This window comes from Chlamydomonas reinhardtii, chromosome 13 (assembly GCF_000002595.2).
Source record: "Chlamydomonas reinhardtii strain CC-503 cw92 mt+ chromosome 13, whole genome shotgun sequence".
NCBI lineage: Eukaryota > Viridiplantae > Chlorophyta > Chlorophyceae > Chlamydomonadales > Chlamydomonadaceae > Chlamydomonas > Chlamydomonas reinhardtii.
In genome coordinates this window covers 721266-743097 of record NC_057016.1, presented here as the reverse complement: position 1 = coordinate 743097, position 21832 = coordinate 721266, and the positions used below count along the sequence as shown (strand labels likewise).

Genomic DNA, 21832 nt, shown 5'->3' with positions numbered 1-21832 from the left:
CGGCGGCACCCCCATACGTGCCTCCCCATCTCCGATGACCTCCTTGCACCTCCGAGAATCCAGGCATGAGTCTAGTCCTCCACCTCAATTCCCCGCTCCATATGGCTTAACCTGTGGCTTAACCTGTGGCTTAACCTGTGGCTTAACCTGTCGCGCATCGGCACCTCACAGTGTCGGTGCTAGCCTGCCTGCGCTGATCAGACATGTCACGTGTGTGTCACCCTTGAATCTGTGTTCCTCTCACGGCTGTGTTACTCTCATGTGTGTATCGTGCTCATATGCATGTCAAGTCATGAATGCTCAAGCAATAATGGCGCAAGCCGCATGCTTACGGAGGGAAGGGACTGCGTGCTGTGTGTGAGTGCGCGTGCCTCTTATTTCAGTGCTAGCTACCACTCCCATCGGCCATCCAATCCAATCCCATGGTCGCTACAGCCGCCATCTAAAGCTCTAGGTCTGACAATCAGTGTGTGACAACCTGCCTTCAATACGGCATTCACAATCCCCACCACTAGATGCGCAGCCGACGGACATTCGCCTGCTGCGGCTCCTCGCATGCAGCTGCTTTCGGCTGCCGCAGGCCTGCTGCCTAGGCGCATGTCGTGACCCGCGCGGTGTTGCTGGGCGCCCATGCTACATTGCACATGCTACATTATCGCTACGCCGGGACTCAAGTAAAGAATGCAATGCAAAACGGTTTAGCACCATCCTCTTTGGCATCTTTGCTCCGCGCGCGGGCACATACGCACGGGCGCACACGTACACCTACACTGTGTGTCTGTGTCTGTGTGCGTGTGCGTGTGCGTGTGTGTATTCCTGCCGCCATGCGACTGCTCCACCAGCATCCTCCGGCCCTACGAGCCGTTGGCGTGCACGTGTCCATCCGACTGTACCTGCAGCCCCTCACGTCGATTATGTGGCCTTGCAGTGCCTGGGTCGCCATACGCATCTGCCGCCGCATTCTGTCACAACAGAGATTGTGGATCTAAAGTATCATGCTATCGCCAATCGCCACCATGCCTCCTTCCCCCCATCTTCCCTCCGGCTGTAGCATGCAGCCTCATGGGCTCTCCAGGCGGCTGACGCCGCCGCCGCCACCGGCAGTAGCAGCGCCACCACTGCTACCACCGCCGCCGCCGCCACCGTCTCCTCCACTGCTGCGACTGCTACTGCCGGCGCTGCTGGACGGCTGTAGCTGGCGGCGGCTGATCACGCGCATCAGCAGCCCACAGCGCACCTCCCGATACCGCGGCAGCAGCAGGTCGGCAGCAGCTGCTGCTGCTGCTGCAGTGGCGGCGGCGGCTGTAGCAGCGGCGGCTACAGACGGCGGAGGCGCCGCCGCCGCCCCGGTGGCGCCTGTGCTACTGCCGGATGTGGACATGCAGTTGGTACTGCTACTGCCGCTGCCGCTGCCGTTGACACTGCCGCTTCCACTGCTACTGCCGCCGCCCCGAGAGGGCAGGCGGCACGAGTGGAACTGGGTGCGAGTGGATGCAGTGGCCGGCAGCAGCGGCAGTAACAGCGGCGGGCATTGCGGCAACGGGTCGGCAGCAGCAGCACTGACGCCACCGCCGCCACCACCGTCACTGCCACGTTCGCAATGTGGTGTCGGCAGCTGGTGGATTGGGGTCAGGCGCGGAGCCCACAGCCCTGCAGCAGCGGTTGCTGCTGCTGCAGCCGTCTCCCCACTGCTGGTGCCGATGCTGCTGGTGCTGCTACTGCCTGGCACCACTGCAGTTGCGGTTGGATCCTGCAGCCGCAGCCCCGAGCCCCCACCCAGGGCTGTCATTTCCACCTCCGTCTCGACCTCCACCTCCTCCCGCACAAGCAGGATGCACGACACTGGCACGAATCCTAGCGCCGTCGCCGCCGCCGACACGCCGTCATCACCCGCCGCCGCTGTAGCAGCGACTGCAGCTGCCATTGCGGTGGCGCCGGCCGCTGCTACAGCCGCAGCAGCCGCACCGGGATCTAGGGCGGTGGCTGTCGCCGTGGCGGCGTGACCACCCTCGGCGGGCGCCGCCACCGCTCCTACACCATCGCTGCCGTCTGCGCCGCCGCCACCGCTACAGCTGCCGCCACTGCTGCTACTGCCGCCTGCTGGCTCGGCAGGCACCTTGGCGCCACTGCCGCCCGGCTCCGGCACCTTCGCGCTACTGCCAGCCGACAAGTAGCTACTGCTGTCGCCGGCCTCACTGAATCCTCCAAGCGCGTAGACGCCGGCGTCGCCGGCGCCGCTGCTGCCGCCGCTGCCACCGACAGGGCCGGTTCTGATGGCGTCGTTTCCGGATGCGGTGGCGGCTCCACCGACGGCGCCACCGCTGGCGCCTTGCACACTCAGGCACGCGCGCTCGTGCTCGTGCTGGGGCTGGGAGCCGCTCGGGCAGGCATCGGCAGGAACGCAAGCTGCTGCAGCCTCAACGACGGCGGCGGCGGGCGGCAGTAGCAGCAGCTGCCGCAGCAGCAGGTCGCAGCGGACCTGGCAGTAGCCGAGCTGCCGCAGCTGTAGCACCGCGGTGGCGCTGACGGCGGCGTCTTGGGACGCCGCCGCCGAGCCGCCGCCGCCGTCGGTTGCTTCGCTGGCAACACGCGTGCCGCTGCCGCCGCCGCTGTAACGCCCGCCCGGCTCCGCAGACGCCTGTGCGGTGGCGAGGGCGCCGCTGCTGTAGCTGTTGGGCCAGCGCCCCGCTGCCTCGTCTGTGCCACAGGCACTGCTCGCGGCACAGCCGCCGCCGGCGGTGGCGGCCTCCGCGGCAGCCCCGCTGGCGGTGTAGGTGCTACTGCCGCCGGCGGGCAGCAGGGCAAAGCCGCCCCAGGCAATGCCTGTGCCGGCAGCGGCTGTAGCGGCTGTAGCGGCTGTCGGCGGCACGGCGCCTGTCGGTGGCGCGGCGCCTGTAGCAGCTGCGCGGTGCTGCGGGGGAGCGCTCCCGTCGGCCGGTTGGGCTGCCAGCCGCGGTGAGCCCCACTGCGTCTGCGACTGTGGCTGTAGCAGCGATGGCTGTGGCTGTAGCTCGTCCTGTTGCTGCGCCTTCGGCTCCTCCTCCTGCGGCGGCGGCAGTAGCAGCTGTAGCTCTTTGGCCAGCAGGCAGCAGTGCAGCACGTCAAAGCCCGCCAGCGGCCCCGCCGCCTCCGGCTGTAGCCGCTGCAGCACCAGCATCGCCACGTCATCATTGGCTGGGGTGCCGCCGCCGCCCTGGCTGCTACAGCCGCGGCTGGGCATTTCGGCAGGGTGTAGCTTCGACACGAGCAGCTGACACTCCACCTCCTCCAACCCCGGCGGCACCAGCGACAGCCGCTGCTGGCACCCGCCGCCGCTACTGCCGCCGCCGCCGACGCCTTGGCCACTGGCGGCGGACCGGCGGCCGCCGCCGCCGCCGCCGCCGCCGGCGCCACGTCTGCTGCTGCTACTGCCGGCCGCCGCAAGGTGGCACACCGGATGGAATGCAAGGGCCGTGGGCTCCGCGTCGGCAATAGCAGCAGTAGCAGTAGCAGCAGTGTCGGGAACAGCTGGTGGCCATGCATCGGCAGTAGCAACTCCTGCCGCCGACCCGGCTGTGTGATAAGCTGTAGCACTCTCGCTCTCGGCGTCACTTGAGAACACGCCTGACGCCGAGTCATACCCCGCGGGTAGCAGCGACGACGGCACCAGGGAGCCGCCGCCGCCGCCACCGCGGCTTCCCGCCGCCGCCGCCGCCGCCGCCGGAAATGGTGGCGGCGGCAGCCGTACGAAGTACCGGCCCGCCTCGCCGTACGACTGCGGCGACATGAGCTGCGCGGCGGCTGGGCTTGTGCGGCTGAGGGATTGCGGGGCGGCGGCAGGCGGCGGCTGTGGCGGCGTAGGCGGCAGTAGCAGCGGTGGCGGGACCGACTGCGGCGGCGGCGGCCGCACCAGCAGGGTGCATGTACGGCGGCTGTAGCTCAGCCCCTGAAGGACGCTGCTGCTACTGCCCAGCCGCACGCCGCCGCCGTGCCTGCTGTTTAGGCTGCTGCTCAGCGGCTGGGCCTGCAGCTCGTGGTGGTGTGCCGGCGGCGGGCTCGCCAGGCTACTGCTACTACGGCGGCGGCGGCGCCGCCGCTGCCGCCCGGTTGCTCCGACAGCAGAGTCGCCGCTGCCGCCGTCACCACTGCCGCCATCGCGGGCGCCGCCGCCGCTGCCGCTACTGTCGTCAACGACGTTACTGGTGCTGAAGGGGCTGCACTCCATGACATCGCTGTCACCACTGCCGCTACAGCCGCCGCCGCCGTGGCCGCCGCCGCCATGCTCGCCGCCGGCCTGCTTGCCGCCAGCCTCGGCAGCAAACGCCGGCAGCAGTGCATGCACGTAGGCTGGCTGTATCACGTCTGGCGCCGCTGCCACCGCAGCCGCGCCCGCTCCAGCGGCATCGGCTGTAGCATCTGCAGCTACAGCGCAATCGTGCAAGCTGGTGAGCTGCGGCTGTAGCGGCTCAGACATGGCTGCCCGGACGTCCCAGCAGCATTCCTCCCAAGCAACGGCGTCCTGGGAAAAGTTGGTGACGCCCGCCTCCGCCGCTGCTGGCGCTGGCGCCGTCAGCAGTGCCGCCGTCAGCGCCGCCGGCACCGCCCGAATGGTTCCGCCTTGACCGCTGACAGCAGCAGTAGCAGCAGTGGCAGCGGCGGTGGCGTGGGCGGCAAAATGCCGCTGCTGCATGTTGCGGCGATGGCGGTGACTGTCCTCCACGCTTTCCCTGGCAGCAGGGGCAGCAGGGGCAGCTGCCTCTACTGCCTCGGTTTCCCCTACTGCCTGTGCCTCTGCCGCGCCAACAGCAGCTGCGTTGGCGACATGCGATGCGGCGTCTGGCTCAGCCGTGCCGGGCCCAGCGGCGTCGGCAGTAGCAGCATTTGTGCCCTGCTCCACCTCCGCCTCAGGCACCCCTGGCGCCATCGCCGTCGTCACCGGCTGCTGTGCAATCACTCGGGCAGTCGGCGCTGCCTCCGCCTCCGCCTCCGCCTCCGCCACCACCGCTGCCGCCGCCGCCGCCGCTCCATCTTCTGCCCTAGCAGCCTCCGCCGCCGCCAGCCCCGCCGCCTCCGCTGCAAGCAGCTCCGCCGTCAGCGTCCGCAGCAGCTCCACACACGCCGGCATACCCGCCGCTGCGCAGTGCGCCGCCACGTCCCCTGCCAGTGCAAGCCACGCCGCCGCCGCCGCCGTCGCCGCCCCTGTCGCGGCCGACGCACGCAGCGTCGCCGCCGCCGCAGTCGCGGCGGCGGGGCCGTGCGACGCAGCGGTGGCGGCGTGCGCCGCTGCCAGCTCTGCCGCCGCCGCGACGTCGGCAGCCACCTCCGCCGCCGTCTCTAGCACATAACCGAAGTCGGCAAGAAGAGGTTGCAGGTGCCGCCGCCAGCGCTCGCACCGAGCAGCCTCTGCCTCGTCAGCAACCTCCGCCGCCACCGCCGCCGCAGCCAACGCTGGTGGCTTATCGGCCGTCCCGGCGGCACTGCCGGCGGCTGGCACCTTGTCCGGCGGCGAGGTGCTCGATGCGGCAGCGGCGCCGCCGCCATTTTCGCCGCCGCCGCCGCTACCGCCGCCGGCACAGTTGCCGCCGTCATCGCCGCCGTACAGCACGCCACGCACATGCCGATTCATCTCCTCGGCGGCGGCTGGCGGCAGCACCAGTAGAGTCATGCCGCCCTGCAGCTGAGGCGGCGGCGGCAGCGGTGGCGGCGGCGGGCGGTCTCCGACACCCTCGATATCCGCTGTGAACGATTCGTCTTCCTCGCTGTACTGGTACGAATGCCGCTGAGACGGAGGTGGCTGTTGCTGCCGCAGCAGCCACACCTGCACGACGCCGCAGCGGGGCAGCGACCGCGTCGGCAGCCGCAGCGGCAGCCGCAACGGCACGAGGCGGCGGCGGCAGCTAAATTTCACTGAGGGTGCGGCTGTAGCATCAGCTGCATCACCTTCTGCTACAGCCGCTGCCCAGTGGTACAGGTGCGGGTGCTGGTGCGGGTGTTGTTGAGGTGGTGGCGGCGGCAGCTGCACAGTCTCGTCTGCCACCACCTCCGGCCCCACCGCCGCCACCACGCGATACCTTGCAGCCGCGGCGGCGGCGCTGGGGGTCGTCGGCTCACAGCCCTGCGCCACCAGCAACTCAACCTCCATCACCTCGGGCTCTGCCGCCGCCGCCGCCGCCGCCGCGGCCGCCGACGCAGCAGCAAATGACTCGGCAGCACTAGCAGCAGAAGCCTCCAGTCCCGCAGCGGCGGCAGTGGCGGCGGCAGGCGAGGGCCGAGGCGCCTGCGAAGCCGCACGCGCCAGCGCCGGCGGCTCCACGCGCACCCAAGCCGCCGCCACTGCCGCCGCCGCCGCCACCGCCGCCGCGCTATCGCTGCTGTGACCGACGCTGCTGCCAGCATCGCTGCCACCAGCGGTAGCGGCGGTAGCGTCTACTGCGTTGGCAGTAGCAGCAGCAGCAGCAGCAGCAGCCGGGCTCGGCGGCTCTTGGTGTTGAGTTGGCGTCCGGGGGGCTCTTGGGGATCGAGCCCCATGACGAGGCGGTGAGGAGCCGCCGCCGGCTGTAGCAGCAGCCCGCGGCGCTACAGCCCTGCCGCCGCCAACGCCGCCGCCACTGCCGCCGCCGCCACTGCCGCCGCCGCCAACGCCGCCGCCGCCGCTGCTGCGGCCCGGCAGCAACAGGGGCTGCTGTGTTGCCAGGGTGCGGGTGTGGCCGCCGCCTGTGTGGGCAAGGAGGGGTCGGGCGTGTGCGCAGCGTCTGGACACAGGCTTCCGGCGCGCGTAGCAGGCGGCATTGCTTGCGGCAATGCTTGCGAGTAGCAAAGGCACTTGCGAGTACACGTAAAACGATGAATACCAAACTCCCACCGCACCTTGCAAGCAGATGTGCACACGTAGCAGGGAGCCCTCAGGCACTGCCGCCGCCGCCGCCGGCGGGGGCGCCGGGTCCGGGACAGAACCCGCGCCGCCGCCGCCGATCTCCTCTGCCTGCGCCTCCTCCTCCCCCTCCTCTTGCACCGTCTCCATTCCTCCGGTGTGGGTCGGCGCCGCCTGCTGCTGTGCGTGGTGGCGGTGCCGCCGCCCTCCTGCAGCAGAAGGCGACGGCGGCGATTGCGGCGGCGATGGCGGCGGTGGCCCAGCAGCAGACGGTCCGGACATTGACGCTGCAGCGGAGCCCGCACCCGCGGGCCGCGGCCGCCGCCGCCAGCCATGGCTACCGCCGTCACCGCCTGTCGGGCGCTCAGGCGTTACCGGACCGGCCGCCGCCGCCGCAGCCGCCGCCGCCAGCGGCACTGTTGTCCAGTCGTCGCCTGTTGCCGGGCCGGCCCTTACTGCAGAACCAGCATTACCAGCAGCAGCACCAATCGCGGCAACGCCATCAGCACCAATCGCGGCAGCGGCGACGGCGGCGGCGGCTGTAGCAGCGGCTGCGCCCAGCTCGCGCAGGAGCGCCGCCAGCACATCTTCACCGCTGCTGTCGCTGCCTCCTGCTACTGCCATCTCCTCCATCCCCTGCTCCAGCCCCTGCACACCGCCCAACCCATTGAGCGGCAGCAGCAGCACCTCCTGCTCTTCCTCGCCCGGCCCTACTTCTGCTACAGCCAAGCCCGCTTGAACCTGCTGTGGCGGCGGCTGTAGCGGCGGCTCCGGACCCAGCTGTAGCCGCAGTAACAGCTGCACGCAGCCTCGCACCGCCAGCGCGCTAACGGAGACCAGGCGGCGGCCCGGCGGCACGTGGCGCAACAGCGTGGAAGCCACGTGACGGCTGGCGGCGGCGGCGACGGCGGCGGCGGCGGCGGGCTCCGACAGCAGGTGGTCGACGCCGGCGGCGGCGGCGCTGCAGCCGCCGCCGCCGGCGCCGCTGACGGCGGCAGCGGCGGCGCTGGCGGCGGCGCTGGCGGTGCCAGCGCGGTGTGCTTGAGCTCCCTCAAGCTGCGTTGCGGTGCGTGTGTGGAGGATGGAGGTTGGAGGGTTGTCGCATAGCGGCAGGGCATGTGGTCACAAGGGCAAGGCAGCAGCGCACATTGCATTGATTACATGAAAGCGCACAGCGCAGCCCGCGAGACGTACGCCACCTCCTGACGTCACAGCTGCGCCGGACCGGCCTCGTCACCTTGCTCCATCCCAGCAATCGCGACCGTCATTTCCCCCCTCTCGCGAGGGCTGCACAACCTTATCATCACAATCACCGTACGTACCTTGACTGCCAGGGTCTTGGTGCTACAACGGCTCTTGTACAGCACAGACGAAGTGGGCGGCGGCTGCGGCACCCCCCCAGGCGGTAGCGGCGGCCGGGCAGCGCAGGGCGCAGCTGCAGCAGCAGCTGCTAAAGCCGACACACTCGGTAGCGCGCCGAGCCCGAGTGGCGTTGGCCGCGCCGATTGCAGCCGGCCTGGCGCAGCAACTGTAGCTGCCGCCTCCGCAGCCTCAGCCACTGACGCCGGCCGCGCGGCCGGTGGCTGTAGCAGCGACGGCGGCACCAGGTCAGCCAACCGAACACTGGACTGCTGCAGGGATGGCAGTAGCAGCGGCGGCGCCGCCACTGCCGCCCCCGCCACCCTCGACGGCGTGAAGGCGGCGCCGGCGGTGGCGCCGCCACTGCTACTGCCAACCGCTGCCTCTCCGCCGCGCCCGGTGGCGTGGCTGGTCGCGAAGGGCGACATAGAGCTGCAGCTACTGCCGTACAAGTGCTGCTGCTGCTGCTGCTGCTGCTGCTGCTGCAGCGGTGGCGGCTGCTGTTGCGATGGCTGTAGAAGCGCGGCTGCAGCCCTGGCAACGGCAGCGGCGGCGGCGCCGCCGCCCTCAGTGATGCTACTGCCGAAGCTCGTGTCGGGCTCCAGATGGGACGCCGCCCCCGAGCCCATGGGGCCGCCGCTGGCGCCGCCGCCGCCGCCGAGCGAGGACATGCTACTGCCGCGCCCCGGCAGTAGCAGCAGCGACCCCTCTTCGACGCCTGCTTCCGTGCCGCTGCAGCTGTGGCTGCTGCTGGCGCCGATGCCGACGACGCTGGTGCCGGCACCGCCGGCGCCGCTGCTGACGTGGCTGTGGCTGTAGCAGCTGCTGGTCTGACCGCTGCGGCCGCCGGCGGCGCCGCGGATGCTACTGCCGCCGCCGCCGCCGGCACTGCCGGTCGCCTGGGAGCCGTCACTCAGCGGCAGCAGCGCCGCCACGCCGCCGACGCCCTCAGCTCCCGTGACCAGGTGTACGAAGCGAATGATGCCACCGCCGAGCATGCTATTGCCGGTCTGTGCCGGCAGCGGCATCGAAGGCGCCGTCACTGCCGGCACCGGCGCCCGCAGCGGCTGTAGCAGCCCGCCATCACCGCTCCCTCCCGTAGCAGCAGATGCTGCTACCTCCGAGTCTGCCTCTGTCGCCAAAACCGCCGACCGCGCAGACTCGACCCCCTCCCCTTCCTCACTGCTGCTCTGATGCCGGCCGCTACCTCGGCCGCGGACGTGCTTCGCCTGCTGCTCCGCCATCGCCGCCGCCTCATCTACGCCGCCGCCGCCGCTGCTACTGCCGCTGCTGGGTATAACCTCGAGGCTACTGCCGCCACGACTGGGCCCAGCGGCCGACCCTGTGGAGCGTCTCTGGCGCACGGATTGTCGCTGCGGCGGCTGCAGTCGCGGCGGCGGTGGCGTCTGGTCTTGGCGCGGCGCCGCCCTGTCTGGTGGCAGCAGCTGCTGCGACTGGTCCGGCGGCGGCTGGTCTGGTGCCGCCACCAGACCCACATGCCGCAGGTAGGCAAGGAAGCTGGGGTGCTTGGACAGGACGCGGCTTTGTGGCGGCGGCGGCGCTGCTGCTACTGTCGCCGGCGACCAGCCAGTGGCGGCCTCGACGGCCTCGATGGCTTTGGCCGCCTGCCGCCGCTGCCACGGCTGTGGCTGTGGCAGCAGCAGCGGCTGCTGCGGCGATGTTGATGTGGATGGCAGTCGGGGAGACGGCTGCTGCGGCGGATAGCCTTCAAAGGGCGACCGCTGTCGCTCCTGCTCGTGCTCGTGCTCCTGCTCCTGCGATGCTTCCCCACCTGCGCTGCTAGCGATGCCGGAGTCGCCAGTACCAGCCGCCACCGCTGCCGCCACCTCGGTCGCCGCCGCCGCAGTGGCAGCGGCAGCCGCAGCGGCAGGCGCCTCGGCGCCCTGCCCCAGCGTGGCGACTGCAGCGGGCGTGGCGGTGGCAGCAGGTGCGGGTGCCGCCCCGGTTGCGGGCGCTGAGCCGATTGTGGGCGCTGAGCCGCCTGCTGCTGCTGCTGTCAGTGACATTCCGGGAGGTCGCCACCGGGACAGCTCAACATACTGCTGTGCGGCGGCGGCGACGGTGGCGGTGGCGGCGGCGGTTGCCGCCGCGTCGCCTGCTGTGGCTTCCGCAGCAGCAGCGCCGGCAGCCGCTGCACCTGCACCCACACCTTGACCCGCAAACGAAGCAGTGGTGTCGAACTGCTCTTCATGGTCGGCAAGCCCGCTGCCGTGGTGGTGGTGGCTGTAGTACGTCGCCGCCAGCACGCTGCTACTGCTGGGCTCCTCCGCCAGCTGCATGACTCGGCTGCTACTGCCTTCCGCGTCAAGCCAAAACAGGCTGTAGCACTCGCCGCCGGCGCCGCCGCCGGTGCTGGGGCCGGCGGCGGCGCTTGCTACAGCCGAGGACTGCACAGCAGGCAGCCCGCTAGGCAGCTGTAGCACGCCCGGCTCGGACCACGCCACTGCTGGCGGCGGCAGCGCCCGCTGGCGGCGGCTCTCCGCCGCCGCCGCTGCCGCCGCCGCGGGGTAGTGATACTGCTCGGGTGTTGCGGGCGCTAGCAGTGCTGCCTCTACAGCCGCTACTACCGGCAGTGGCGGCTGTAGCAGCGGCGGCGGCTGTGGCGGCTGTAGCGGCGCCCGCCACCCGGAGGGGCTGTGCGGCGGACGGCTGAGGGAGTGGAGCAGGCCCTGCTGTCCGGAATCCAGATCCGAGTCCATTCGGGACGCGAGCAGGCCGCTGCCGCCGTCACCGTGCCTCTCACCGGCTTTGCCGTTGGCGCCAATGGCGGCAGCAGCCGACTCGCACCGGAGCTGCGGCGGCGGCGGGCTACGGAAACCGCGACCTGCAGAGGCGGTGGCGGCGGTGGCGGCAGGCAGTAGCTCGCGGGTCACGTAGCGGACGCCGGCGGGCTGGGGCGGCGCCGTCAGGTCTGCTGGGTCTGCTGCGTCAGGCGGCGGCGGTGCGGTCGCCAGCATGGCGTGCCGGCGCTCCCGCCGCTGAGCCCTGGCGCTTGAAGAGTCAGCAGAGTGGGAAGAGCCGCTGCTGGTGCCGGATGCCGCCGCCGCCGCAAGCGCCGCCGTCGCCGCCGCGGCAGCGGTGACGGCGGCAGCGCCGATGGCGGCGCCGCTGTCACGTCCGGTGGTAGCTGCCGCTGCGTATTGTGCGGCCCTCTCCGCACGACGGTGGCTGACACGACCGCCGCCGCCGCCACCGCCACTTCCCATCGTGCTGCCGCTGGTGCCGCCTCCAGCTCCCCCGCCGCCACCGCCACCGCCGCTGCCACTGAGGCTGGTTCGGACGGAGCCCGGCAGGGACGTCGGCGGCAGGCTTGCGGCGGAGCTGGAGGCGGCGGCCGCGGACCAGTTGAATGGCGACTCATAAGGCTCGGCTGCGTCTTCAAAGCTGGACTGATGGGAAGAGGGCTGGCGGCGGGAGTAAAACGACTCTGACCCAGATGGGAACGACGCTGGCGGCGGCGGCGGCGGCAGCGGCGCAGGCGGCGGCATCTGCAGTGAGCGCACGCTTCGTGTCGGTGGTGGCGGCGGCATCTCGATCTGGGTCGCGGCCTGCTCCTGCCGCTCCGCAGCCGACTGCTGCTGCCGCTGCTGCTGCCGCGAAGCCACAGGCTGCAGGCTTGTTGCGGAGGAAGCCTGCTGCGGGTGCTGGTGGGGGGCAGAGCGAACCCCCGCGGCGGTTGGAGGCGGCGGGTGGTGTGGCGGCTTGACCCCTGGGACCCCCTGCAGTCCCAGGTTTCCCGCGCTCCGGCCGGTTGCGCCCCGCCGGCGCCTCGTCACGTTGCGCGTGCCGTCGCCGTCGTCGGTTCCGGCGCTCGCTGCTTTTACAACAGTCGCTTCGCCGTCAATAGCATCCTCCGCCGCCGCACTACGCATTCCGCATGGAGTGGGCGCCGGCAGCGGTGGCGCCGGTAGCGGCCTGTACCGAGGCGTGCGCGGCGGGTGCTGTGGCCAAGCCCACCATCCGGCGAGCAGCGCGACAGTGAGTAGCAACGCCGCAGCTGCGCCAGCTAGCAGCAGCGCGGGCAGCAGCAGCACCTGTGTCATGGTCATTCAGTACTTTGTGTGGGATGCGAAGGGCCTGAGCTCTATTGTTGGGACTGTTGGGACAATTGAGTTTGAACAAATGGGGGCGGGAGGCTCACCGTCGGCTGGCCTGGAGTTTCGACCTCGCAGGAAGAGCTCGTTATGCTCGTGGGAATAATTGTGGTGGTGATCATGCTTCTAGCCTCAAGGTGGAAGAATGTGGCTGCTCAGCATTTTGGAGTAGTTTTGGATGGGATCGATGGAAGTGGGGAAGTGGGGTAATCCTGGCCGCCGCAGAACAGACATCCATGCACCTACCTTCGGCGCCCAAGAGGAAGCACTATGCAAAACATGAACACGGGCAGCACACAGTGAATAGAGCAAGCAAGCATGAGCGCACAGTCGGGAGGAATAATGGTTCCGAGCCCTGCTTCCAGCGAGGCGGCGCCGGCATCGCACGGCGGCGTAGCAAAGCACTCTGCTCCTGCAGCAGCACCAACTACTGGTGCTCCTGTCCTTAACACCACCACTAGGCAGCAGACCGCGAGCTCGGCGGCCCCCGCGGAGCACCAGCGGCACGCTCGCGGTCACCAACACCACCAACACCAACACCGCAGCCGCCACCACCGTAATTGGCTTGCGCGGCTTCGCGGCTCGTTCCAAGCCTGCCTCACGCCGCCCCCATTTGCCAGAGAGGCCGCCGAGGGTCGTGGTGAAGGCTTTGTTGCCGCTGCTGGCGTGACGCGCTCCGCCGAGGCGCAACACCAGAAGCAGGTAAAGCCAGAAGCCAGAAAATTCAGCTTACTGGTGTGTTCCACGGGTGTGTTCTTGATGTTAGCTTGGCAGTTGGACATAGAGAGAGAGACCTTACACCTTTCACCCGCCCTCGGGTCGCCTGTTGCCCGCCTTCGGCCTTGTTGCAGCACCCACGCCAGCACCTCTCGCGCCGCGCCGATGCGGCAGCTGCCCTGGCGCCGGAGCCCGCAGGACCGCACTTGCCAATGGCGGCAGAAGCGCCATCTGGGTCAGCCGGCGGGGGCGGCAACGGCGGCGGCGGCAGTAGCGACGGCGCCGCCGCGCCGCAGCCGCAGCCGCCACCACCGCCTGCTGCCCGACCCGCCGGTGGCGGCTCAATGCCTGCAGCCTCACCATTCGCCGCCGCCGCGACGCGCACCGCAGCAGGTGCTACAGCCATTGATACAGCCGCTACAGCCGCCGCCGGCGTGCCGCCGCGGCCGCCGACGCCCATACCGGACGACGACACGGGACTGCTGCTGCCGAGGCGCTACAGCAGCCAATCAGCCGCCAGCGGCGGCGCCGGGTTTGGCGGCGGCCCCGTGTTCGTACCGCTGCGTAAGGCTGGCAGCTCCGGCCGCGTGTCCGCTGACGGTTATGGCAGCCGCCGCAACAGCGGGCTGCGTGGCGGCGGGGCTGACGGCGGCGGCGGCGGTGGCGGCGGCACTGGCGGCGCCGCCAGTCCTGCTGCCGGCGGTGGGCGCAGTGTACGGCCGCGGCTGGGCGATATACGTGATGACGCCGTACCCGAGATCTTCAGCTTTGAGGAGGATGAGGAGCGCGGCAGTAGTGGTGGCATTAGCAGCAGTGACCGTGGAAGTGGCGGCGGCGGGGGTGGCCTGCTAGCATCGGGCGGCGGCAGCGGCGGCGGCGGCAACTTCATTCCTGACCCACGAGCCGAGCCGGCGCCGCCGCTACTGCCGCCGTCGGGGCTACAGCGCTCGCATCAACATAAGCATCCAGATCAGCACCAGCAGCATCACCAAGAGCAACAGCACCACCGCCGCCAGCAGTTGCCAAACCAGCACACGCACTACCAGGCGCCGGCGACGACGGCACCGCCGCCGTTTGAGCTGCTGCAGCCGAGTCTGCCGCCGATGTCGCCTGACCGACCCACATCGCAACAGCGGGCGGCGGCGGCGGCCAGTGCCGCAGGTGCCACTGCGGCCGCTCCCCACGCCGCAGGCGGCCAACCACCACAACAGCCGCAATACCAGCATTCCCTGTCGTCGCAACCCCAGCCGAGGCTACAGCCGCAGCAACCCTACCCCCTGCCGCTGTCGCAGCCCCACCAAAAGCTACAGCCTCCACAGCAGCAGCCCCCACAGCAGCTACAGCCGCTGGGATCGCAGGAGCTGTCGGCGGCACTGGCGACGGCGCTCAACCTGCCGCCGCCTCCGCGCTTCGCACACGCCGGCGCCGCCGCCTCGTCGGCCGGCGCCGCCGGCGCCCTGCCCCATTGCGACCCGGCAACCTTCTTCTACGAAAGCCCAGCCCCCAGCCCCACACGCCGCCGCTCGCCCTCGCCGGCCCCCGCCGACGCTAGCGGCGCAGCCGCAATTGGCGCCGACTCTAGCGGCGCCGCCGCACCCACCCCGCTCAGCAGCAGCCCTCGAACCGCTGGCGGCGGTGGCGGTACGGGCGGCTCTGCCGTACTTACGAGCGCCAGCGCCGCCACCTCGCATCCCGGCGACCTAGCCGAGCAGATGCAACGCAGCTTCCTGCCGCACGGCGGCGGTGTTCACGGCGACGGCGGTTATGGTTGCTACAGCGGCGGTTATGGTGGTTACGGCGGCGCCGGCGTGGGGGCGCGGGGAAATGCCGTGGACGTGCATTCGCAGCGTCTGTATCCGGCGGGGGCAGCGGCGGCTGGCGGCTCCCACGAGTGGGGTGGGGCGCCATTGGCGGGTGTAGCGGCGGGGGTGGGAGCAGTAGGAGCGGAGGGTGATGGCGGCGGCCGCCTGAGCCGCGGCGGCAGCAGTAGCGACTTCAGCGGCGCGGGGTTCGAAGATGAGGACGGGGAGCAAGGGAAGGAAGATGTACAGCGGGGAATTGTGGGTGGCGGTGGCACCAGGCAAGCAGCCGCCCCTGCTCCCGCGGAGGCGGAGAATACGATGCAGTCGGAGGCGGCGGAGACGGGGAAGGAGGAGGAGGTGCGAGGTAGTGGGCGGCGGCGGCGCCCTGATGAGGGCCTTACCGGCAGCGATGGCGGCGGCGGCGGCGGCGGCAGCACCACCACCAGCTCTGCCAGCAGCACCACCAGTAGCCCTGAAAGCGAGGGGGAGGCAGAGCAAGAGCGCGAGCAGGATGCAGCCGAGGGTGACGCAGCCGGCGGCGACAGCGGCGGCGGCGACAGTGGCGGCGGCGGCGGCTGGCTTGGCTTTATCCGGCGCCGCCGCCGCTCCCGCCATCACCGCCGTCATCGTCACGTCGACCGGGATGCGGAAGCGGCAGCAGCCGCAGCCACCGAGGCGGACGCGGCGGCGCAGCCGCCGCCAGGCCCCGAAGGCGAAGTAGCGGCGGCGGCGCAGCCGCCATCATCTTCTCGTGCCCGGCTGGCGGCGGCGGCGGCACGGCTGATGGGACCGGCGCTGACAGCGCGGGCGGCGGCGGCGCTGGGGCCGCGCACACTGGCGGCGGTGTTGGAGCACGTGCTGGGGCCGGAGCGCACCGCGCAGGTTAGTGTGCGTGTGTTTAGGGAGGGGGTGGGGAGGGCGTGTTAATGCCAGGCACGAATAGTTAGTTGTTGTTGGGTATGGCGTTGTTGGTATGGCGCAGTGCCCCACAGACTCCACTTCGTTCAGCAACAGGGCGCGGCGTAGGGGCGCCGTGGAGGGCTGGGCAGAGGTGCCAGGTCAAGAGGTTTAGCTTCCTCAAGAGGAGCCTCAAATCCTTAATGCCGCCGTGCCTCAAGCCAAAGCCATCTCCTATACCTCCCACCTCCCACCTCCCACCTCCCACCTCCCATGCCGTCCCTGCCCTCCAGACGGTGAACCACATAGGTCCGGACGCGGCCGCCGCCATCGTGCGGCACATGGGTGGCGGCGTCGCCAGCAGTACGGCAGCCGCCATGGGGATGAGCCGTACGGCGGCGCTGGTGTCTGGTCTGGGCAGCAGTTCGGCGGGTCAGCTGGTGGCAGCGATGGGTCCGGAGCTGGCGGCGGCGGTGGTTGGAGATATGGGTGAGTGAGTGATGTGGTGCAGGGCTGGGGTGGGGTTGGACGGGTTGTCATTGGTGGGTAGACGGGCTGTGATGGATGGATGGACGAGTTGCGGTGGGCTGGATCCTGCGTGCATTCGCGCACGTGACGGTACGTCCCCAGACTCCTCAAGAACACGTGTATGCGCGCACGCACAGGCGCCGCCGCCGCCGCCGAGCTGGTTTCAATGCTGGGGCCGGTACTGGCGGCGGAGCTCGCGGCGGAGCTTGGGCCCGGCTTCACCGCGCAGCTCGTAACGCAGATGCTGCAGCTTCCCAACACTGATAATGGCATTACAGAGGAGGAGAAAACGAAGGAGAATGAGCAACAGCACCAACAGGAGAAGCAGCAACAGCAGGATAATGAGCAAGAAGCGACGGAGCGCACGGAGGAGAGGCAGGGTGGCGGCGGCCCCAGTGGCCCGGAGGCCGCCGGCAGTGGCGGCGGCGCCGCCGTCACAACCGCTGCCGGCACGGGCTCGCTGACGTCAGTGGCGTCTGGTCTGGTCGGCGGCATGGGTCCGCAGCTGACGGCGGCGGTGGCGGCGGCGATGGGCCCGGCGCTCACAGCTGACATTGTGCGGGGCGTGGGTCCGCAGGTGCGTGCGTGTTGGTGTTGGGGTTGGGGTTGTTTGGGTGCATCTTTGAAAGATATTGTGGAGGGCGGATGCCAAAGGGGCTGATAACTTGATACCGAAGAATGCTTGGGTCTGCGCTTACGTTCGTGCATGCGTGCGTGTATGGACTGACAAACACTGAAACACTGCTAGTGGCCCTACTGATGCGATACACGCTGACACACAAACCGACACACACACACACACACACACACACTTGCCGACACCGACACCGAAGCCGATGCTGACGCCGACGCCGACTCGCACTTACGCGCAGGCCACGGCGGACCTGGTCCGGCAGTTGGGTCCGGAACGTGTGGCGGCCCTGGTGGCGGCGATGGAGCGGCAGCTGCGCACGCCGCCGCCGCCACACCCGCCTGACGCGGCAGCTGCTGCGGAGCCGGCGGCGGCGGATTCGGGCGAGAACATTAACGGACCTGACAGCGGCGGCGGCAGTGGAGGCGGAAGTGCGCCGCCGGGAACCCACGGGTCCATGGCGGCAACTGTGGCAGTAGTGGGGGGTGGCGCTAGTCCTGATGCAGGTGGCGGTGGCGGCAAGGCGCCGCCACTTGCACATGACGCACCGGCTGTAGCTGGAGCAGTAGCTGATGGAGCCGGAGGCGCCGGAGGCGGCGGCGCCGGTGGCAGTAGCAGTAGCATCAACGGAGACGGAAGCGGCGGCGGCGGCCTGACGGCGGCGCTGGTGGCAACAATGGGCGCTGGTCTGGTCGGGTCTCTGGTGTGCTGTATGGGTCCGGAGCTGACGTCTGGTCTGGTGGCGGCGATGGGTCCGGCGCTGACGGGTCAGCTGGTCCGGGAGTTTGGGCCGGACCTGACAGCAGGTGCGTGCGCACGTGGGTGTGGGGCTGGGAGGGGAATTGCGGGTTACGCGGGGCCGGGGCCGCGTGGTGTGTGTTCAAGGGGAAGGGCGGGAGGCACAAGGTACGGAGTGCCCCATGGGGGTGCCCGTATCTTCCATCTACGCTGTGTCGCAAGTTTCCCTAAATCCGCCGAAGGCGGAGCAAAGTTTTGGTTTGGGGGCCGTGCTTCTACAGGGCGTAGACGTTTGGGCGCGGATCCGACGGTATCTTATACACGTTCTATCAGGGGAGCCGGTAACAGAGGGGTTTTGGCCCTGTCTGCTGGCAACGAGTTCCCCCATCCCCTCCTGGGGCCGGTGCCGTTTGGAGGTGTTGCCGGTGGAGGTGGAGGGCCCAGCAGGGTCGGGCGTGCAATACAAAGCATGCTGCATCCTGCCTAGCCCACTGCAGGGACAACTTTTCACCTGTTGTGCCTCCCTTACACCTGCCATGCGCCCCTTGCCCGCCCGTGACCTGCTTCCCTGCCGCACGCACCACCAGGCATTGTGGCCGCGATGGGCCTGCCGGCAACCGCGGAGCTGGTCGTGGGCCGCAGCAGCAGTAGCAGCGACGGAGCGGCGGCGGCGGCGGCAGCAGCAGCAGCAGCAGCCGGCACGGAGGCTGCTGGGGGCGCCGCTGGCGGCGGTAGCAGTAGCAGCAGTAGCAGCAGTGGCAGCAGTGGCAGCAGTAACAGCAGTAGCAGCAGTAGCAGCAGTAGCAGCAGTAGCAGTGGGGGCAGTGGGGGCAGGTGCTGCTGCATGGGCCCAGAGCTCACGGCACAGCTGGTGGCGGCGTTCGGGCCGCGCCTGACTGTGAGTGATGTCAGGGGTGGGTAAGGATCAACGTATGGACTACGCTAACTTTCCGACAGCTTACGGCTGCAGCCAATACCAGAACCGGCCACTGCTTTAAGCAGCATGCTTTTAAGCAGCGTGTTGAAGCTAGGTATCCATACGGCATTGTGCAACGCAACCCCACTCCTTGTATCCCTTACCATACGCGCTCTGAGCATTCTGAGCTCATTGCACCTACCTGTCACACTCACCTGGTCGTGAAATGCATACGGTACCCTCAAACACACAGGCTGACATCGTGGCGGCCCTGGGTGTGCCCGCCGTCTGCCTCCTGGTGACGCGGGAGTTTGGGGTGGCGGCCACGTGTGCCCTGGTGGGGGCCATGGGCGGTGGCGAGGTGGGGCGGCTAGTGGCGGCGATGATGGCACGGCGCGCGCCTGTGCCGCCGGCGGTCGCGACGGAGCCGCCGCCGCCGCCGCCGCCGCCAGCCGCGGCACCCGCAGCCGCAGCGCCTGCCCCCGCCCAGGCGGAGGATGCTGCCGTTGCCACCGCCGCGGCCGGCGCCGTGACCTCTTTGGCACCGGCAACGCCAGCAGTGCCAGCACCAACTTCGTCGCCTTGCGAGCCGATGGAAAACAGCACATCCATGGCGGATACTGCTGCTGTTCCGCTGCCGGCGGCGCTGGTCCGGTGCATGGGTCCCGAGATCACGGGTGCTCTGGTGCGCGGCTTCGGAGGCGACGTGGCGGCGGAGGTGGTACGACAGTTGGGCCCGAGCCGTACGGCGGCGCTGGTGGCGGCGATGGGGCCGGAGGCGGCGGCGGGGATCGTGGCGGCGGCGGGGCCTGGCGGCGCCATTGCGGACGTGGTGCGGCGCCTGGGCCCGGCGGCGACGGCGGAGCTGACGGCGGTGATGGGTCCGGGCCTAGCAGCGGAGGTTGTGGCGGTGCTGGGGGCGTGCGGCGTGGCGGAGTTGGTGAAAGGCATGGGCCCTGGCCTGACGGTGGCGGTGGCGGCGGCTCTGGGTCCCGGTCTTAACGCGGCGCTGGGGCTGCGGCTGGGAGGGAAGGTTGTTGCGGCGGTGGCGCCGCCGGCGCTGGTGGCGGCGGCGGGCGCGGTGGTGGCGCTGGCGGCGGCGCCAGTTGCGCTGGCGGGGATTGCGCTGGCGGCGCCACTGGCGCTGGTGGGGGCGGCGGCAGGGCTGCGGGGGGAGGGCCCGCTGCCGCTCCACGCGCAGCCGCAGCAGCCACCCCTGGAGCAGCAAGAGAAGTAGAACATGTGCTGTACTTGTTGGTTCAAATCGCACTACGTTATCATGAATGGGTAGACGGCTGCGTGGTACAGTTGGTGAGAACTGCTGCTGCAGCGGTTTGCGCCGTGCCGGCACTCGGTCGCCGCATCCAGATGGCCGTGCTACTGAGACTTGAGGGGAGTTGGGGCAATCAGAAGCCGTCAGGAGCCGTCGGTCGTGGGGTGTACAATAACGAACAGCTTGTTGGCAAGAGTGACTTGGGTGAGGAGTAGGGAGTAAGGGAATAGGAAGTCGGGAGTAGGGACGGTTTGTGGAAGCTTTATGGATGAGGCGCCTGCACGGGCCGGAATGGCACTGAAGAGATGGTCCCTTCGTGTCCCTTCTTGTGATGTCGCTGTTCTGCATTCACGAGGTGGTCGCTTCACGCGTGTATGCAGGTCATGCAAGCCTGCACGCGGCATGCCGTGGTGTAGGAGCCAGTAGCGCAGAGTAAGGGAGGCACAGCGAGGCAGCACAAACAAGGCATGCCTCGGTCCTCCGAACCGTACCGATAGCGTGCGGGCGCCGACCTGCAAGCCAGAGCGCCAGACAGAGGCCACACTCCCGCCATGTACGGGGGAAATGACGAGCACACCCAGCCAGGGGCGGGGGGAGGCGGCGCGCCGGGCGTCGGGCGTCGAAGCGATCTTCGCAGTTCACAGCCGCACAAACTGTTCGTGGGCGAGTTCAGGGTGCCATCACGTGCTGGCGCAATACAATTTCCTGCGTTGCGACAGGTTGCGACAGTGACGGCATCGCGCAATTACGAACAGCGGGCGAACACGCTAGGATACGCGATCGACGGTCTGAACTCTAAAAGCCACAAAGCACTGGCTGCACAAACCCGCGCACACGCCCTCATAACCCAGCTTCTCTGAACATCACTGAAATATTTATTTTCTATTCACATACCATTCATCCGTTCAGAAGCCAGGCCGCGCCAGATAGGCTTGCTGCCTGTTCACGCAACATTGCCGGCCACCCTCCGACCGGAACGTACTCTCACCTTCGACGACTGGACGCTGTGGGCCCCTGACTGACTGGAGTAGCGGTGCCGGGGGCTGCTGCCCACTTGGGCGTGTGGTGTGGGCGCACGGCTCCGGATCTGGGGCTGGCTGGGTACCGTGCCGCGGCCCTGAGCTTGGCCCTGAGGGAACCAGGGGTGCCTGGCGCGCCCTGTTATTCTCCTGGCGCCCGGTTGTGAGCATAGTGGCAGGATCCCCTTCACTGCGGCCCGCCGTGGCGGCCCGCCCAGATGGCGGTGTACGGATGCAATGCCAGAGCGGCAGAGCTTGGGAGGGGCCAGGCGGGCCAACAGCCGGTAGCGGCGCCGTGCTGATACAAGCTGGTGGCTGGCCCTCAGCCCCAGCAGCGCCTGCTCAGCCCGCACCTGAGGGTGCCAGCCTTGGCGCCAGCACCCTGCTCCGCTCCACTTTGAACTGGGTCAGCACCGGGCTATGCTGTTTGTCCTTGCAGGGCAGTCGGGACTCGGGATGAACGGCCCCCCTTCCCCATGGCATGAACGCCCGATGGCCTGATCCCGCCCATGCGTGCCCCTGCTGTCAGCGCGTCAGTACCGTACACTTATAGTCTTAATCTCAATGCTGACGAGGTTACGAGACCGCAGCACGTGCGCTTCTGGAAAGATTGGTTGCCAGTGTGTGGCGCAGGGAGGGGCGGCTCCGCGGCTGCGCAGCCGAGCCCTGATCCTTTCAATTTCTGTGGCTGAGGCAGGCCTGCAGGAGACGTAGTGCCAGCCTTGCGCCGTGCCGGTAGCCTTCGAGGACTGGAGGTTGCCGGAGGGTTAGCTTACGCCTGCTGCCCTGTCGGCCTATTGGCTCGCCTGTGGTCGAGGATCGAAAGGGGGCAGGAGAGGCACGGACCTGTCGAGCGACGTAGTGCGGCCTGCGCGCCAGACGGGCTGGCTGCTCGAGTTGCGCGGGACTGTCTGCGGGGGTCTGAGCGGAAACGTTCGCCAAGTCCTGAACCGCTCTAGGATAACAAGGTGCTATTCAATGTATCAA

General features: G+C 69.3%; 2 protein-coding genes across 2 annotated transcripts; one reads left to right on the top strand and one right to left on the bottom strand.

The window, feature by feature from the left end:
- Positions 1-28: 28 nt before the first annotated feature.
- Positions 29-12490, bottom strand: CHLRE_13g566600v5 (uncharacterized protein). The gene is made up of 7 exons (XM_043069287.1): positions 12188-12490; positions 10380-12094; positions 8173-10130; positions 6847-7906; positions 5888-6693; positions 3890-5797; positions 29-3826 (listed from the first exon to the last, which is right to left on the bottom strand). The coding sequence occupies exons 1-7, from the start codon at positions 12277-12279 to the stop codon at positions 1061-1063; spliced, it is 10305 nt and encodes a 3434-aa protein (XP_042917262.1). The 5' UTR covers positions 12280-12490; the 3' UTR covers positions 29-1060.
- Positions 12491-12590: 100 nt separating this feature from the next.
- CHLRE_13g566550v5 (uncharacterized protein) lies at positions 12591-20316 on the top strand. The gene is made up of 7 exons (XM_043069286.1): positions 12591-13026; positions 13176-15725; positions 16034-16229; positions 16406-16845; positions 17141-17705; positions 18225-18535; positions 18807-20316. Exons 1-7 carry the CDS (start codon positions 12667-12669, stop codon positions 19788-19790), a joined length of 5406 nt encoding a protein of 1801 aa, XP_042917261.1. The 5' UTR covers positions 12591-12666; the 3' UTR covers positions 19791-20316.
- The last annotated feature ends 1516 nt before the right edge of the window (positions 20317-21832 follow it).